Source organism: Emydura macquarii, unplaced genomic scaffold (assembly GCF_026122565.2).
Source record: "Emydura macquarii macquarii isolate MOO-44397 ecotype Brisbane River unplaced genomic scaffold, CSIRO-AGI_Emac_v2 contig_3390, whole genome shotgun sequence".
In the NCBI taxonomy this organism is placed as follows: Eukaryota; Metazoa; Chordata; order Testudines; family Chelidae; genus Emydura; species Emydura macquarii.
This window is the reverse complement of record NW_027133527.1, coordinates 7,197,471-7,215,707: the sequence shown is the minus strand read 5'-3', so window position 1 is coordinate 7,215,707 and position 18,237 is coordinate 7,197,471. Positions and strand designations below refer to the sequence as shown.

The 18,237-nt window shown below is 45.7% G+C and overlaps 1 protein-coding gene across 1 annotated transcript; it reads right to left on the bottom strand.

Moving 5' to 3' along the window:
• Positions 1-1,317: 1,317 nt before the first annotated feature.
• DCTN5 (dynactin subunit 5) lies at positions 1,318-18,215 on the bottom strand. Its single transcript, XM_067534225.1, has 7 exons — positions 18,122-18,215; positions 15,979-16,047; positions 14,233-14,351; positions 11,442-11,553; positions 8,969-9,071; positions 7,945-8,036; positions 1,318-2,070 (listed from the first exon to the last, which is right to left on the bottom strand). Exons 1-7 carry the CDS (start codon positions 18,167-18,169, stop codon positions 2,050-2,052), a joined length of 564 nt encoding a protein of 187 aa, XP_067390326.1. The 5' UTR covers positions 18,170-18,215; the 3' UTR covers positions 1,318-2,049.
• Between the last annotated feature and the right edge of the window lie 22 nt (positions 18,216-18,237).

Sequence of the window (18,237 nt, the reverse complement as noted above, 5' to 3'; positions counted from 1 at the left end):
AATGGGCATCCCAGATGTGCCATGAGGCAAAAGAGACTTGTCTCTATTAAACTGATTCTGCCATCTGCTGCCTCAGAGAATGAGACACCAGCAAAAATAACCAAAGAACTTCATAACAAAAGGAAGCCAGGCATAGCACCTTGTGCAGTGATCCTGCCACGTCTCACTCAGTGAGGCCTGGTCAGTAGCTGGGAATCTCCAAGGAACAGCTAGATCTGCAAGAAGCAGTGGTGGTAACAGTGTAAAACCACTGCACTGTGCTAAGGGCAGCTACGCGGCTGGAAGTGCTGTCTTTCAGCTGCCGCCGAGATCTCTACCCGGTTCCTGGCATTTTGTGCAAGGGAAGAGGGGTGGTTAGCTCGTGTCCTGGCTCAATTCCCAATTGGCTTGTTCTGTTCTGCTGTCATACCTGCCCCCTGTGGCTTCAGCCGGAGGAAGGTGATGTTCTTCACACCTGACCTACAGGGATGGATGCTGGGCACTGCTCCAGCAGCAATGGTGGGAGAAGTGATCCATCTCCCCCAGCTGTGCGTGCCCAGCTGAGACGCCAGTCATTGTTACTGACAGCCTGCTGTGTGCCCCTCTGGAGGGCAATCCATGCCGCTCTCCCCTATGGATGCCTAGGCAGGTCCATATGGAGGAACACCTCTGGCACCCACAGTGAGCTGTTTTGCTCAGTCACAGGCAGGCATGCGCCACACCCAGCAACTGCAAGACACCTTGCCTCTGTTTCAGGGCGGAGAACAGGCTAGCTGGAGACTTGCACGGTGACATCGTTAGCCCAGGGCTAGTACACTGCCCTTCTAAATACTCCACAGCAGCTGGTACTTGCCCAAAGTCCTGCCTCTTGCAGCAGCTGGGCATTGCCACTGGACAACGAAGCTCCATGTTTGTTCCAGGGGAATTGGGTTCTGCTCCCTTCATACCATGAGAGGGAGAAGGCCCATGTGCCAGGTATTCACGGCCCTGCCTGGCTCTGCCCCGAGAGCTGGCTGGGCCTCGGGCCCCCCCACATTTCCTGGGAGCTGTGCTCATTGATAACAGCGCACCTGAACTGTAAACAGGGGTCAGGTCAGTGTTTTATATGTTAATTTACAAATATCCCTGCCATAGCTTCCCCTTCCCATTAACCGAACCGGCTTCATTTAACCCCAGGAGCGAGGATGACTCAAAACACAGCCCAGCTGGTATGCTCTGCTCCTTTGTATGCAGTTAGCTGGCCCCTCCAAAAAGACTCTGCTGCTAAGTTTAAATAAATACTGGCTTATTGGTACCTTCAGCTAAAGGCATTGATCTTTTCTCGAAGGGACGTCAGAGTTCACGGGCCTCATGGCTCATCCAAGAGAGACTGGAGTGCCGGACACGAGTTATGAGCCAACACTGAGCCCTGCAGGTAACTAACATTGCAGTCAATGGCTCACCTAATTCCAAGAAATCTCCAGCCTGGCCTGGAGGCGCTGCTCCTTGCAGAGTGGATATGATCTCCAGCAATGCTGGGAGGAGGTGGCTTCCTAAAGCTCTGATTTTGTCACATTTCTGAGCACTGTTTAAATATTTCAAACAAAGCATGTGCGCACAGTGTAATGCTGCCAGCTGCCCTGTCCTGTGAGGGACAGGGCATTTAAGGCCCACAAAGCAATATGGTGGCAGAACGCAGGGATGGTTTATTGTTTAAACAAGTGAGAATGTTTTAAAAAGGTTCCTGAACAAAGGAATCCAGGAGCAGAGACCCCACTGCACCCAAAGCCAGCTAGCCCCACTGCGGCCGTTTGCTCCAGATCTGTGTGGCAAAACCTCCTCTTGGAAGTTGTGGTTCGTTCTACTGTATCAGGCTAATTGTAGACATCAGGAAACTACAACTCCCAGGAGGCAGTGGCAGCAGGCACCAACCTAGCGACACTTCATCATTCCAGCCAGTGCAGCCAGCCAGCGGCGGTGCAGAGATGAGCCCAGACAGAGTGACGCTCCAGAGGACGGAGGATAAAATGGCCAGAGCTAGGGGTTTTTAACAGGGCTGCGTTTGTGAGGTCTTCGCTGGTGACTTGGTCTTTAGACCTTGGCAGAGGCCACCTTAACAAAGACAACAAAACAGATGGTCATTAAGGCAGAGGTGTGGGAGCGCAGTATGCTAAAAGGGGATTCCATGCTGAGATGCTCCTGGGCAACCTTGCAACTGCAGGTCCCTGGCTGGACAGCGGTGCTAACACACACACCACGGCACCAGGCAGCTCCATCCAGGTGTGTGTGGAAGCACAGCAGGCTCTGGACCGCATCCAAACTGCTCTTGACTGCACCCCCTTATTTCCACCACCAAAGTAGCTTCCATCTTCCAAAGGGGTTTCTCCCTTTATTTAGTCTTCCTCTCCTAGCTTCATGATGCCCACGTGTGGTCACTAATCAAGCAAGCCTTGTGAAATGCACTGTGGGGTGCTGAAACTTTGTACATGATTACAGGGAAGTTAGACACTGAGTAGCTGCAGGAACACGTTAAGTCACATTGCAGAGCTGGATCCTGTTGCTGGCCATCTCTTCCCAAGCACAGAGCTGCCTTGGTCAGTCAGCAAAGAGATGGTTGGAAGCATGGGTGCAACTCTACAATGTGACTTAACATGTTACTACACCTACTCAATGTCTAACTGCCATGTGCGCATGCAAGAAGCTCAGCAGTTTAAGTGTGTCTGGGCAAGTGATCTTTGAGGCAGCACTCTACGTCACCATAGCAGGGCAACTGCCGAGTACATAGCTCTTGCTTCTCTATGGAGAGACCGTGAGGAGAATAGATTGGAGGATCAAATCCTTTCAGCAGCTAAGCTCACTTAGCAACAGGACACAACGTCCTTCCATGCACAGAACATCTGACTTAATACTGGCTCTGCTCAGGTGAAAAGGCAGCAGGCCTGGCCCATTTTCATCACATTAAACCCATACAAGGTGACTCAAAGGAGAGAGATACAGTAAAGCTCTTTAAACCTCCAGCTACTTTTGGCTCCAAGCCCAGTTTAACAGGGTTTCTTAAACTCTATTTAAACACAGTTGCACCACTAAACAGATCTGGTTAGCCAGTGCAAGACCAAGTGTTAAGATACCCCTGGAACTGGATTTAAACCAAAAACATTCTCTTTTAGAAGCCCAGTGTAGACAGGGCTTAATAGGACCACAGCACTGGAGGATGCGATCACTACATCAACCCTGCGTCGCTGTAGCCTTCATGGAGGTAGAAAAAAAATCCCACCTTCCTAGAAAACGAGTGTCAGAAGCAGGCAGTGGCATTTCCAAGTGCTTGACGCAGCAATGATAGAACTCTTATTACAGAGGGCTGTGGGTGCTTATGCTTCAGGAGATGTGTACTCCTAGAGAGAGGAACTGGCTGGATTTTAAAATGGGTAGCTTCAGGACTCTCATTTGTTGTAACGATAATCAGGGTAAGAAAGTCTTGTGCAGCAGGGTCACTGCAGACCATCTGTAGATATTGTTTTACCTGTCGCTGAATACCATCAGCTTGGGGTGGGGACGGGTGGAACATGCAGTTGTTTAACAGCGCAGAACCACCAACAAATTATCCCTGTCATGTTAGTGGGATACAGCTCTGTAGGCAGACTGCAATTACCACACTGGAATTAGGATAACACATGAAGGATAGATCTCCCGGCTCTTAAGAGATGGGACTACCACAGTTCCAGCTGGAATATGGAGTCTCCATAACCTACACCTCCCTATTAACGATAATTGGGGACTGCATTTGTGGCTGGCTGGCTGGCTACCTGTTTCCAAAACAATGTTTCTACTCACCTTCTGTTCACAGGGGTCTTCTCTATTTCCCTCTCTTTGGAGGCGGGGGGCAGGAATTAAAAGTGAAGTGGACAATTTGCATCGCCTCTTCAAACTTGAAACTCACTGCATGTCAGGGGGACTCACTTTGTGGCAAGGGTTCTCACTGCAATTCATTTGGTTTTCTTAAGAGTGGGACTTTTGCAATTAACACCCAGGGATTAAAAACGGCCATATTGCATCAGACCAGTGGGTCCATCTAGCCCAGGATCTGGTCCTCTGAGTGGCCAGAGCCAGGTGCTTCAGAGGGCATGAACAGAACATAGCAATTTATCAGGTGATCCTTACCCTGTTGTCCAGTCCCAGCTTCTAGCATTTGGAGGCATATGGACACCCAGAGCATAGGGTTGCATCCCTGACCATCATGCCTAATAGCCATTGATGGACATATCCTCCATGAACTTCTCTAATTCTTTTTTAAAACCAGTTATACTTTTGGCTTTCATAACATCCCCTGGTAACGAGTTCCACAGGTTCATGTGTGTTGTGTAAAGAAGTACTTCCTTATGTGTGTTTTAAACCTGCTGCCTGTTAATTTCAGTGGTGACCCCTGGTTCTTGGGTTATGTGAAGGGATAAATAACACTTCCCTATTCACTTTCTCCACACTACTGAGGAGTTTATAGAGCTCTGAGTTTCCCCCTCAGTCATCTTTTTTTTTAAATGAAATCTGTCTTTATTAATCTCGCCTCATATGGAAGTTGGTCCATATCCCACTCATTTTTGTTGACCTTCTCTGTACCATTTCCCATTCTAATATATCATTTTTGAAATGGGGTGACTAGAACTGCACAGTATTCACGGTGTAGGTGGACCATGGATTTATAGAGTGGAATTATGATAAGACAAACTCTCTCTTTCCTAATGGCTCTTGCATTCTGTTAGGTTTTTTTTTTTTTTTGACGGGTGCTGCCATTGAGCAGATGTTTTCAGAGCACTATCCACAATGACTCCAAGCTCTCTTTCTTGAGTAGTAACAGCTAATTTAGACCCCGTTCATGGTGTAGGTTTAGTTGGAATTATTTTTTCTAGTGTGCATTACTTTGCACTGAACACTGAATTTCATCGGCCATTCTGTTGCCCAGACACTCAATTCTGAGAGATCCCTTTGTAACTTCATAGCTTTGGATTTAATTATCTTGTGTGATTGTGTATCATCTGCAAACTTTAACACCGTCTGCCGGAACATGTATGAATACGTTGAACAGCACAGGTCCCAGTACAGCTCCTTGGGAGACCCTGCAATTTCCCCCTCTCCACCGTGAAACCTGTTAATTTATTCTTCCCCTTGTTTCCTATCTTTTAACCAGTTCCCCATCCATGAGAAGCCTTTCCCCTCCTATCCCATGACCACTTACTTTGCTGAAGAGCTTTTGGTGAGTGACCTTGTCAAAGGCTTTCTGAAAGTCCAAGTACCCTATAGCAACTGGATCACCCTTGTCCACATGCTTATTGACACACTCAAAGAATTCTAGTAGACTGGTAAAACCATGCCTCACCATTATGAAAGCTATGTTGACTCTTTCCCAACACATCGTGTTTATCTGTGTGTCTGATAAATCTGTTCTTTACTAAAGGGCCAGCCAATTTGCCTGATACTGAAGTTAGGCTTACCGGCCTGTAGTTGCCAGGTTCACCTCTGGAGCCTTTTTTAAAAATCAGCGTCATGTTATTATCCACCAGTCAACTGGTAAGAAGACTGATTTAAGTGATAGTTTACATACCCCAGTTAGTAGTTTTGCAATTTCATATGAGTTCCTTCAGAACTCATGGGTCAAAACCATCTGATACTAGTGACTTATTACTGTTTAATTTATCAATTAGTTCCAAAAACTCCTCTAGTGACACATCAGTGTGGGAAAGTTCATCAGATCAGTCATCAAAAAAGGAATGGCTGAGGTGTGGGAATCTCCCTCACATCCTCTGCAATGAAGACAATGAAAAGAATTCATTTAGCTTCTCCTCACTGGCCTTGTCTTCCTTGAGTGCTCCTTTTGCATCTTGATCATCCAGTGGCCTCACTGATTGTTTGACAGACTTTCTGGTTCTGATGTACTTTAAAAAATTGCTGTTAGTTTGTGTCTTTTGCTAGTAGTTCTTCAAATTATTTTTTGACCTGCCTAATTATACTTTTAAACTTGACTTGCCAGAATTTGTTTCTTTCTATCTTCCTCACTAGGATTGGACTTCCAGTTTTTAAAGGATGTCTTTTTGTCCTTAACTGCCTCTTTTAGTTGCTACTTGACAGAATTGATGGGTTCTTACCTTTATGCAACTGTTTATACCAGCCTTCCATACTCTGCTTGGATGGAGCTGGTAGTATTTTTTGGCTGGGGCCTGTTATCACATTAAAGGTGAGTGAATTGTTTTGTGCAAGGTTGTGTTTATCACAGATTTTTGAGACCGTTTCCCTTCAGTGGCCCTAGAATTTTATTTTTCTGTTTCTAGGTGTACAGGTGAAAGACAACAACAGCACAAGTTATTTAGTTTCTGCTGATGCAAGAGGCTCTTTAATGCACCCAACTAACTACCTGGTAATAGCTCAGGTGCCTCTCTCTGAACAATAGAATGTGGAATGAGTCCATCCCCACAGGAGGAACTCGGTGCCCTCAGCCAAAAACTGACTCTGCTTTCACAGCAATTCGATTGGGAAAGTTACAACTTTCAAGTCACTTGACCCATATAAGAGGCTTTTAATTTATGTACAGTAAAAAAATTCAAACAAACCAGACCGCTGTTACATTTGATTAACAGTCATTACAATACACTTTAGTATTTAGATAGCTGCTAGTTGGTTAATGTGTATCAGAGCCCTGCGTGATACAGAACAGCTGAAGGGGCCCTTTGCTGCTATTCTAATCACCCCATGCCTACAACCCTATTGCCATGCATGCTGGCTCCCCAGTCGTGCATGACACCATACAGGGGCCCGGTTTTAAATGCCATGTTCAGCAAGGAAGGAGCAATGTTAAATTTGAATACAAGTTAACATGAAGGGACTCCGGGCAGGGAACCCCCCACAGGAGTCAGGTGTGTGGAGTCTGTAGCCTCCTGGGAGTTATGCAGACAGGTACCCCCAGGAGAATTATGCCTAGTGTATGAGCAGTGCCCAACATGCCACTCTTTACTTTTTCTAGGGGGGTTTGATTTTTTTCATGTTACAGCTTATACTGTGAGTAAGAGCTGCCAACAGGCTGCGCCTGCATGCACCACTGCAACCCTGGACAAACGCCACGCTCTCCCACGGCCGGTTCCAGACAATTCAGTGCAGCAGAGGGGCACTGGGCATCCTCTTTCCAGAATCCCATTTGACTCTTTGAGGTGCATGATGCTCAGAAGAAAAATGGGCATCAGCCATGAGAAAACTAACCCTGCACAGCTGGTGGGAGCTCATGCGTGTGGGATTAGGGCAGGTAAGTATCTCTACTGCTAGAAGTAACCAGATGGTGAGATGTGTCCCTTCAGACAGGGCCAAGAAAGCCAACTCTCTGCCCACAGGCTGTGGGGGAGGAGGCAGGGAAGCTAGGCTACTAAAAGCTTTGAAACAAACTAAGGGATGCTAGGATTCTATTCTTAGTGGGGGGAGAGAATCTCAGTTCCTGGGATAGAGGGGAGATGAAGGAAAATCCTGACTCCTCCTTGGCCAGGGTAAGCATTTACAATAGTCACACTTAGTGAGGATGTTGGCTACATAGTCTGTGTGTTCACGGACAAAGGTTATTTCTAACAGTCATACACACTGGCTGTCAGGCTGAATAGAAAAAATGTGTGCAATTCACTTGGGTTAGGAAGAATTTACAGTAGGGTCCTGCCTCATTGCTCAATTGCAGCAGGATGTATTAGTCTAGTGGGAATTGTAACAGCGCTCCACCCTGACAACATTCAATGGTGCACCTCACAGACCAGAGGGAATGAAACACATCGGAGTAAATACACAAAGTTTAAACATGACACAGCATCTTTTCACAAGGTCCTGCTTGCTAGACCTGTAGTGTTAATAGCACAGAGCGAGAGGACAAGCCCCTCCAAACAGCAGAGGCTCACTAAATGTCCCTCCCCCCCAAAGCTCTCTCTAGTGCCTTTACTTCTCTGAAACACCGTAAATAGGCTACTAGACCTGAGTAAGTGGCAAGAACTTCTGGTAATAGCTCTTTGTAACGTCAATCATCAGCTCTTGGGTGCATTCTGGGAGTTCTCCAGAGAAGAGCCCTGAAAAACCAAGAAGAGTACAAGTGCAAGTGTTCCCTTGGGAAGCAATGAGCCTGGGAGAGTTTTATTTAGCTTCTCCACTAGTATTTATGCTCTATATACTGCCAGTTAAACAGTAACTGACTGGCTTGTGGTAGGGACACTGCTCTCATGTAGATCAGTACAATAGTGCGGATTCCCCTACCATCCCCTAAGAGGTGCAGTAAGACCGTCTGTCTCCAGCTAGATCCCTTAATAGTTCACACCCACCCTCGATAAACAAGGGTCACGAAAGCTTTCCTAAAGGAAGGCTAGTAACCAAGGCAACAAAGGTTACATTGACCTTTCTACCACGGCTGTTTCCAGGGACACCTCCAGTATGGTCAGCAGTGCTGATGGGGTGGGCGCTGAACCAGCACACAGGTGTAGTCTGATAGGAGGATTTACATGCTTTACTTTGGAGCATCTGCCCAGGTATGTAGGACATGCACAGTGGTCTAACAGAATTCTCTCCAGCTGTGTTTATGGAGGCCCTGACAAATCCAGAACATATGGGGGAGAAGAGAAGGAGGCTTTCTTTCTGGATGCTTGTGGAAAGCTGGATGCTTGATAGGTCATGTTTCTGATTATGAGCTCTGATGGTAAGTGATCCTGTAACTAGAATGATCTGAGCTAGCAATCAGACTGACAAGCCCTAGCTGTATGTGCAGATGCTATGCTTACTCATACTAAACTCTTGTCCCAATAATGTCCTGAGACAGTGAGTTCCATAGGTTAGAATTGTTGTTTTTCATTTATTGCCCTTTAACTTCACTGAGCAGCCCCATGGCTCTGTTACTATAAGACAGTGCAAACAGGGAGCCCACATGGCCTTCTCTACATCAACATGTTGTATTTCTTTTAAATATAAGTTAGCTGAATTTATACTAAAAGTAAAATTAAATGGACTTTACCTGGGCAGCCTGAAAAGACTGTAAAAGGCGGGACCACCGTTTCAGGGGGTAGAACCGTGTTGGCTAGAATTTTGCAGCAGTCTTTCAAAACACACCTACGACCCTAAAACGAAGGCCAGATTTCATTGTATTGTATAACAACAAAAACACGCTTTTTGTAAGTGAGTCTGACTGCTCTTCATTAGTCAAAGCCATCCTGAGGACTGTCTGAAAGAAGCAAGATGCCTGTCTGCAGCCCCAAGTGGTTCTGCTCTCAGCTCTGATTGCTGATTTCACTATTAGGCCTAGTCTATGCTAGAAGTTATAGCAGCATAACTGTCTTGGCTAGGGGTGTGATGTTTTACCAATAGTTCTACTGGTATAAGCCCTAGTATGGATGCAGTTATACTGGATAAAGGTGCCTTATACCGGTATCGCTTATTTCTGATTTGGGAAGCAAAATCAGCTATACTAATATGTTGCCCTTATACTCCCTCCACATGGAACAGCAAATGCCCCCTAAAATAGCAGATACAAAAATGTTTTATGTCACTTTGGCCAACAGTAACATTTTGTGCATTAACATATATCGCAAACTTGAATGTTTTACAGATCAACTAGCAGAGAACGTCTTGTGTGGAAAAATCTGTGTTCATCATTAATGCATAGTAGGGATTTGCATATTAAAAGAAGTCACTTCAGATAAGTAGATAGTCAAGTCAGAATTGGTAGCCCTAACCATGTAGTAACTGGGCAAAATATTCCCCATTGCAGTAGTCAATAACCTTGACTGTATGGCATTATCTATATCTGTGCTGAGCTCCACTTGTACCCAGTGAAAAGCACTCTCTCCTCTGGATACCCTGACATCAGCGATTCTTAACACATGCTGATAACCTGACTGCTCTTATTTGGCTTAAAGAAGCAGACAAAGCCCAGAAACAAATAGCAATTAATAGGGACGTCCTCTTGCCTAGCCTTGTGCAAATGCAATGTTTGAAAACGACAATCATGTCTTTCAAACAGGCAAGTGCGATTAGACTGAAATTGCTGCAATATTTAATGAAACTCAGGACATTAACCTTTTTGAAAGAGTCACCCTATTCAAAGACACGTGGCAGCCTGTCTGCAAGGATTACCATTAATGCTCCGTACGTTTCTTTAGCCCAATGATGATGTAGCAAGCTGCACATTAATCCAGAGGATGAACTGACAGCTGAAGCCATTTCTAATGAGAACCATTATTTGGCAGATAGGAGCCAGGGGGGGCCTCACGTTGCCATTGTCAGTCAGTTCCTTCATGAGGCTTTTCTAAAATCTTCCAGCCTGGTTTGATTTGTGAGAGGGAGAGAGATGCCCCTGGCTCTCTGAAAAATGAGCAACGTGCGGCCCAGGGTCCTCGCCTGCCTGCACCAGCTACTCTGGGAGACAAGAAACTGAAGATGCCACATGCTGCATGGAAGGGGAATAAGCCAGACACTGGAGAAGGAGCCATCGTTTTCCTTGAGGAACTGAAACCAAAGTGTGTATCCTAGTGGCTCTAGGTGCCTCAGGCAATAAGGTACAGGTCTCAGAAAGGGCCTTTTCCCTCATCCAATTACACCCAACCCCGTTTCTTCTGGCTGTCAGCATAAAGCCATTTAAAGGCATTATTGCGTTCGGCCCCTTTGTACCACAGGTTCACTCCTGCCTTCCCAGCTAGCTTTGATCATTGCCAGGCAGCACATGCCGGCCGGCACCTCTCCCAGCACCATGCTTCTTATGGAGCAGAAGGCAATGTGGCTTTGCTGTGCTTGATGTCTGTGATGATAAAGACCTAGTGTTATGGGCACATGGCTGGCATAAGGCTTATCAGTTAATCCGAACTCCTACCAGCTGGCTGCCTCCCTCTGAAGCAGCTGAGTGGACTGCAGTGGGTATAAATGGCCCATTATTTAAGGCTTCCCAAACCCTCGGTTGCTGTACCAATTTGAGACACTGCCAGCACCTGCCGTTTCCCAGTCAGCTGTGCGTGTTCTGCCCTTCACCAAAGCCCATTCTCAAGCTCCGTCACAGAGCAGAGGGCATACACACCTGAATGGGAGGCAGGCAGCAGAGGTGCTTTGGGATCCAGCACAGACTCCTCACTCTAAGCTCCACCTTTACATTAGCCCCAGAAGCTGGAGGTACCAGTTAAGTTTTTGGGAGTGCCTTCGCTTTAGAAGCATTTCAATACGAACAAGCACAGTCTCTGCCCCCAAAGAGCTGTCAAGATGGGGAAAGAAGAGTTACATGAGGCCAGTGATCCAGGTGGGCACCGTCCATGGCAATACCGACTACCCCTGGTTAGCATCTATTCCAGTGGATGGGAACCATTGGTCTAATGCAAAGTTAGTCCATCTTTCTGAACCCAAGGATGGGAACTTCCCTGATGTGCTGCCTTTTGCTGGCTCAGAGCACGTTCTTAACTGTACTGGAGGGGTTTAAAGAAAGACGACAGACCAAGAGTACTTACAATGACACAGTTCTTGCCTATGTGGACATAGGAGCCGATCTGGGCTGCATTGACAACACAGTCTTCTTCTATAAAGACATGATCACCAATGTGGAGAGGGAAGAAAGCAACCCTGGAAAAGGAGAGGGAATTATTTGCTCAGGCTCTGCAGCACAGATGGATCCACAATAGCACTAAACCCAAAATCATGCAACTGTTCCCACCCCATGAGCCTGCCCAAGGCAAGGCCTGGAGCCAAGAGAGATCTGGCCAGAGCAGAGGGCATACAATTGGCCTTAATTCCTCATGATGATCAGGCAACTCTTCAAAGGAAGCCAGCTGAGAACCATCAACGTTTTCCAACAGGAGTTTGTACAGAGAGAGAGAGGGGGAAGGGCACACAAGGAGATGCCAAACCAGCCTGCAGGGATATAAGTAGGTCCTGCAAGCCAGGACTTCATGAACAGTCTGTCTGAGGTAACTTATCTGGCCCTCATCGCCACAGTATCCGAGCACCTCACAATATCTGAATGGATTTATCCTCTCAACATCCCCACGAGCAGGGCAGTGCTGTTACCCACATCGTACAGATGGGGAACTGAGGCGCAGAGAGCTTGTGTGACCTTGGGCAAGTGACACAGGGAGCTGATGGTAGAGCAGGGAATTGAAACTGGGTCCCAAGTCCTAGGCTAGTGCCCTAACCACCGGACCAGCCGGCCATCGTGTTTGTTAGAAACTTCTAGGAGCGCAAATATTATTGCCCCTTCTAACTCCAGCAGCTTTCATAGGTCTCGCTTACTAGCACCGCAGCAGCAGCTGACATTTTACTTCTCAGGAAGTGCCCTAGAATGGGAGTATTCGAGGACATTCCAGCAGGGCTACAGCCAGGGCCTGTGCCCATTCACTCGCTCATAAATTAAACTGGGTCCTGCGACTGTTTGCAAACCAGGCACCTTGTAACAGTCACAGCAGAACATTCTGTGGTCATAGCACCAAGATGGGTTTTTAAAAACCATTAAAGGCTGAATCCCTGGGTCCGGCCAAGCTCTATTTAGTGCAGGACTGAGGAAGGAGGGTGGGAGAAAAGTGGCTCTAAACCATCTTTATGCTCCTGGAACTGGATGGGGCCTAAAACAGCAGCCCAAGAGCTGCTGGCCAAGGACTGTCACCCCCACATGGTGCATTCCAGCTTTGTCCCCTAGATGCTCCTTATGCCTGAGGGCCAGGTAGGTGGTAGAGAGCTGGCTATGGCTGAATAAAGCACTAACACACTAACTAATTCGTGGTGCTGCCCCAACATAAGCTCTTCAGGGCAGAGGTACCTTTATGGTCGTCACAAAGGGGCTCAAACGATAAAGCAATTATCTATATTTAAAACGCCACAGGAGAACAAACACATTACATCTGTTCTCTTCTGCACACTGAATTTTCACTATTAAATTCCAAGCAGCCAGCTACAACACTGAACGCACAAAGCAATAAAGTATGAAAGTCCACAACGATTGTTATTTTTAATCGTTATAGGGCCATCTACTGGTAAACATTGATAAGGCCATAACAGCCAAGGGGTTGAGAGTGCATTTAGACATGGGAATCTTTAGGGATTTCTTTTGCCATTATGTCAGCCAACATATTAGATACTAGTGGGTCATAAGAGGTAACCTGCCAAGGGAAAAAAAAAAAAAAAAAAAGGGTTGTGCCAATTTTGCTTCTTTTGATGCAGAAAGAAAGTCTGACAGGGTGTTTTAAAGTTAAATTTATTTCCAGCATATAGCTTACGTTAGATATTCAGGTCTCCTCTTCCCTGGAAGACTATGGCAGCTAAAGCCCTGGACCCTACAACGTATATACATAAGCAACCACTGCGCCCAGATGGGCCCAGCTAGCTCCACTCTGGCTTCATGTGGGTGCACAGATCCCTAGGACACGTTTCATTTCAGGACTGGGCCACACATGATAGGTAACACACAAAGTGTCGGAGGAAAAACATGCATGTTCTTAGGTACATTTTTTTTGTTATGAATAAGCAACCATTTGGTATCCTCAACTGTCCTACAACCTAGCATCATTAATTTGCTGATTTCTTACAGATATTTGTTTACAGACTACACCCATGGCAGAGGCAGGTCATGAAAGAAGGAAGTGTAGTGGCCTGATGGATCAATTTGGGGATATTTTTCCATGTGTTAAATAACCACAGACACCAAGGGACAAACAAACAGAACCCTACAAATACTAATATTCCAGCTTAATTATCCCCAATACCTGAGTTCTGAGACATATATTGTATAATGCAAGATTCTTCCTTTCTAGAAACTATTAAAATGTGGTAGTAATAAAGTTAGATCTGGCTGAGGTGTATTGGAAGATTATGTGCTAGTCCCAGGCTTCATTCAGGACTGTATAGAGAGGATTTAGAAAATGAATAAGTATTTCCCATTGCTAAGGTATTTTTAAAAGATGAACTGAAAAGTTCAAACAGAACTGTTTAAGAATCCCAACCACTAGCAAAATATATTTAGACTTAAAGATTGCAAATAAATAAATTTTAAAAAAATAAATAGGTCAGCTTCTCCTTCATTTAGGAGGCCAAGTTCAGTCCAGTGATTTCCATGTTGCAATTTGATAGGATTTCTGACCCACAAAGAGGAGAAAGGAATAGGAAAAAATGCTGATTTAGGAGGATTTATGCAAAACTGTGGCAAGAGAAACAGTTCACTGAGTTCAGGTCTTAGCTAGTCCAAAGCTTCTAAATTCACCTTTCATTTTAGCGAGTCTCACAGCACAGCACAGAAGAAATAGAAACTCCTACCCCTTGCTGAATTTCTTGAAAGGCGGCCTGATGACACTGCGGCTTTTCACAACACAGTGACGTCCAACTCTTACGTTTGCCAGATCACCACGAATAATACAGTCATTCATAACTATCGTCTAGGTAACAAGAGGAAGAGAGTCAAATGAATTCAAGTTGGCCAGTGTTCTCAGTAGTTTTATTATAATATATGGGGTCACACTGAGCACTGGTGTAGGCAACTTCAGTGAAATTATACTTTACAGCAGGGTTCAGTGGGCCCAAACTCCAACTTTTGTCACTAACACAGATTAGTATGTGAATTGTGGCCCTATAGAGCAAACCACGTGAATGAGAACAGAAAATGCAGGTGCACTGCTAAAATCCCTTTCATGAGAGCATCCCAAGACAAATTAATGAAGCCTCAAGACACCCATCCAAAGGGGTCAGTTCTTATCTCCACTCTACTGATAATCAGGCTGAGCCACAGAAAGGTTAAGCAGCTTGCCCGAAGGCCACACAGCGAGTACAGAGATCCCATACATTTTGGATCCCAATACTGTAACTGATCCAACAGCTAGAAGTTGAAGATAGATAAATTCAGACTGGAAATAAGGTGTAAGTTTTTAACAGTGAGTGTAATTAACCACTGGAACAATTTAGCAAGGGTTGTGGTGGATTCTCCATCACTGACAATTTTTAAATCATGATTGAATATTATTCCTAATGCTCTGCTCTAGGAATTATGTCTAGGAAGTTTTCTGGCCTGTGTGATCCAGGAGGTCAGACTAGATCATCCCAATGGTCCCTTCTGGTCTTGGAATTTATTAATCCTATTCTAAACATTAGTTAACTCTTCCTCCCAGGTGCCTGAGAAAATATCAAAGAGGATAACAATGGTGATCCATAAAATAAGAGTGTGTGCTGAATTAGGAGAACTGCGCTGGGAGAACAGCTCCAGGAACTGAATCTGGGAGAGAAAAATAACGTGAAAGGCAAAAGGTTAGAAATATAAAGTCATCTGCAAGGAAGCTACACAGGCCATGTGTTGTATATTTATATGTTAGCCAGCATATAATAGTCATCATATTAATAATATCTGTTAGCCACATGCATATGTATAATTAGTATGCATTAAGCACTAATAACATTAAGCCTAAATATTGTAACAGTGATAAAGCCTGAACTGGGCTATACCGTAATCCTGCTCAATTATGCCATGTATCCCATAACTACTTGCATTTGCTGAAGTAAGCATTTGGCATAAGCAGACAAGAAAAATGTAAAAAACCAAGATACATTTGTTCTATGGCCTAGTACAAGCTAGGGAAGAACCTTCACAGACTAGTACCTGGAACTCTAGTATCCAAAACAAAGATAAGAAAGGAACAGAACAAGTTAGGGAACTGGGACAAAATGATGGATTAGAGATTAGTCACATGTAAAGAGATATATAACTTGTAAAATCATCATATAAATAATACCAGCTGAAATGTGTAATTTGGGGAGTACATCACCTGCATAAAGTGAATGTAACATCACTGCATGGCATTGTCCTTGGAGACTGGTATTGTACAGAACCTTTTTCCTGTACCATATTAATAAACCCGATTGACACTGGGTATTTGGCCTTGAATATATTTCATAACAAATCATAGTGTGGTCAAGCATTGGATTATACAATTTATCAACACATGAGAGTTTGACTGTAAATCACAGTAAAGCTCAATTTCACAAAAAGTACCCCAGTGACTTGGTATTACACACCTTTCCATTCAGAACTATGTTCTGGCTTCCGCAGAGTACTGACTGTCTGCTGACTTTGTTGCCAGATGCCTGAGGGAAACCAAGAGACAGAGATAAAATCAGTGACAGAAGTACAATCTTGTAAGTGGGGTCGCCCACTAATCCATTAAGAGAGGCTCCTAAATTTGAAGCAGGCCTTTTATCATTATAGAATGTTGTTCTGTAAACACACAGCTCGTTTCAAACAGAATTCTTTAAAGTTGACTCCAGAGCTCATGTATGTTAGTCCTTAGGCAAGATCCAATGTAGTATCAGCGTAATAGTCAACTGTCCTCCATTGAATCCCTTCTTCAGACTCTCTTCTAGCAGTAAGCCTTACATCGGGTCCCTACTTCAAGATTGTAATACTGTAATTTAAAGAATCCTAGGAAGAAGTGACAGATGTGCTGGGCCACCATCCTTGTCATACTGATCTCTCCGAAGGCCCCTGCTTTGGAGGCCTGCAAGTAGGAAAAATGAAAACTCTACTGAGAAGAGAGAGAGAGACTTTTAAAATCTCACATAATTCTTTCCTTTGTGCCTCCCAGTGCAGCCTGCTCCTCTGGAGTGGAAACTCTCCCAGGCAAGGGTTGCCTGGATGCCTTGTACACCAAAACCTGCATGCACCTAGAACAGATGCAGAGACCAGGGTCTGCACCCTCCTGTCCGCTCTGCAATCCCCCCCTCACGTATTTGTCAAGACCAGCCCTTGGACTGGATGCTCTTTAGGGTAGGGGCCAAGTCTCCTGTGGGTATTCTGGAAAACAAAGCAAACTAAGCAGTCAAGGGATAAGAGGGAAGGTCTTCTCATGGATCAGTAACTGGTTAAAAGATAGGAAGCAAAGGGAAGGAATAAATGGTCAGTTTTCACAATGGAGGAGGTAAATAGCAGGGTCCCCCAAGGAGCTGTACTGGGACCTGTGCTGTTCAACATATTCATAAATGATGTGGAAAAGGGGGTGAACACTGAGGTGGCAAAATTTGCAGATGATAATAAGTTACTCAAGATAGTTAAGGCCAAAGCTGACTGCAAAGAGTTACAAAGGAAAGTCACTAAGTCACTGGGCAACCAAATAGCAGATGTAATTCATGTTGTTAAGTGCAAAGTAACATATGTTGAAAAAATGATTATACAAAATAATGGGGACTAAATTAACTGTTACCACACAGGAAAGAGATCTTGGAGTCGTCATGGATGGTTCTCTGAAAACATCTGCTCAATGTGCAGGAGCAGTCAAAAAAGTTAACAGGATATTAGGAACCATTACAAAAGGGACAGATCGTATAACTGAAATGATCAAACTGCCGCTATATAAACCCCTGGTAAGTGCACACCTTGAGTACTGCGTGCAGCGTTGGCTACCCGTACCTTAGAATGAATATATAACAGTTGGAAAAGGTACAGAAAAGGGCAACAAAAATTATGAGGCATATAGAACAGGTTCCATATGAGGAGAGATTAAAAAAACTGGGACCGTTCATCTTAAGAAGAGAGAACTAAGGGAGGATATGCTAGTGATGTGGAGACAGTGACTAGGGAAATGTCATTTAATCCTCCACATAACACAAGAACCAGGATCGCCCAATGAAATTAACAGGCAGCAGGTCTAAAAGCAACACAGGGAAGAACTCCACACAAGGCACAGTCAGCCTGTAGAACTCCTTGCCAGGGGATGTTGTGAAGCCCAAAATTACAGCTGGGTTCAAAGAAAGAATGAGGTAAATTCACCGAGGACGGATGCCTGAATGGCTAGTAGCCAAACGGCCAGGCAGGCAGCCCCGTGCCCCGCCGGCTGCCAGAAGTGGGACTGGAACCCCGACCCGGTCGCTGTCCTGGTCACTCTGCGAGTCTCGAAGCAAGCGGCCCGTCAGAGCCAGGGCACAGGGCTGGCTGGCTAGTTCCTTGGGCTGATCCCCCCATGGCCGCGCTCATGGCGCGCCCGGCCCTGTAACAATAAGGTGCAGCGCCGAGCACCTGCTGACAAATGGGCCGCACGGGCCACCCCGCGCTGGGAACGGCGCTGCGGCACAACGACCCTCTACCCCCGGGAAGGAGCTGGCTCCCCCGTGCCCGGCTCCGGGGCTGCTACCCCGGCTCCACCCCCTGCCCGGGCCCGCCGCGCACCGTCTCGATGTACTCGGACTTGTTGTACAGCATCTCGCTCAGCTCCATCGCGCCGCCGCTTCCTTCCGGCCTCCCCGCCGCCGCTTCCGCCTCCCGGCCGTGACCCGCCCCTCCCC

Coding starts and splice junctions, on each gene's coding strand:
- DCTN5 (XM_067534225.1), bottom strand. CDS start 18,169: ATGGAGCTGAGCGAGATGCTGTACAACAAGTCCGAGTACATCGAGACG. Junction 16,048..18,121: donor AGTCCGAGTACATCGAGACG/GTGCGCGGCGGG, acceptor GGTTTCCCTCAG/GCATCTGGCAACAAAGTCAG. Junction 2,071..7,944: donor AGTTCTTGCCACTTACTCAG/GTCTAGTAGCCT, acceptor GTCTTTGTTAAG/GTGGCCTCTGCCAAGGTCTA.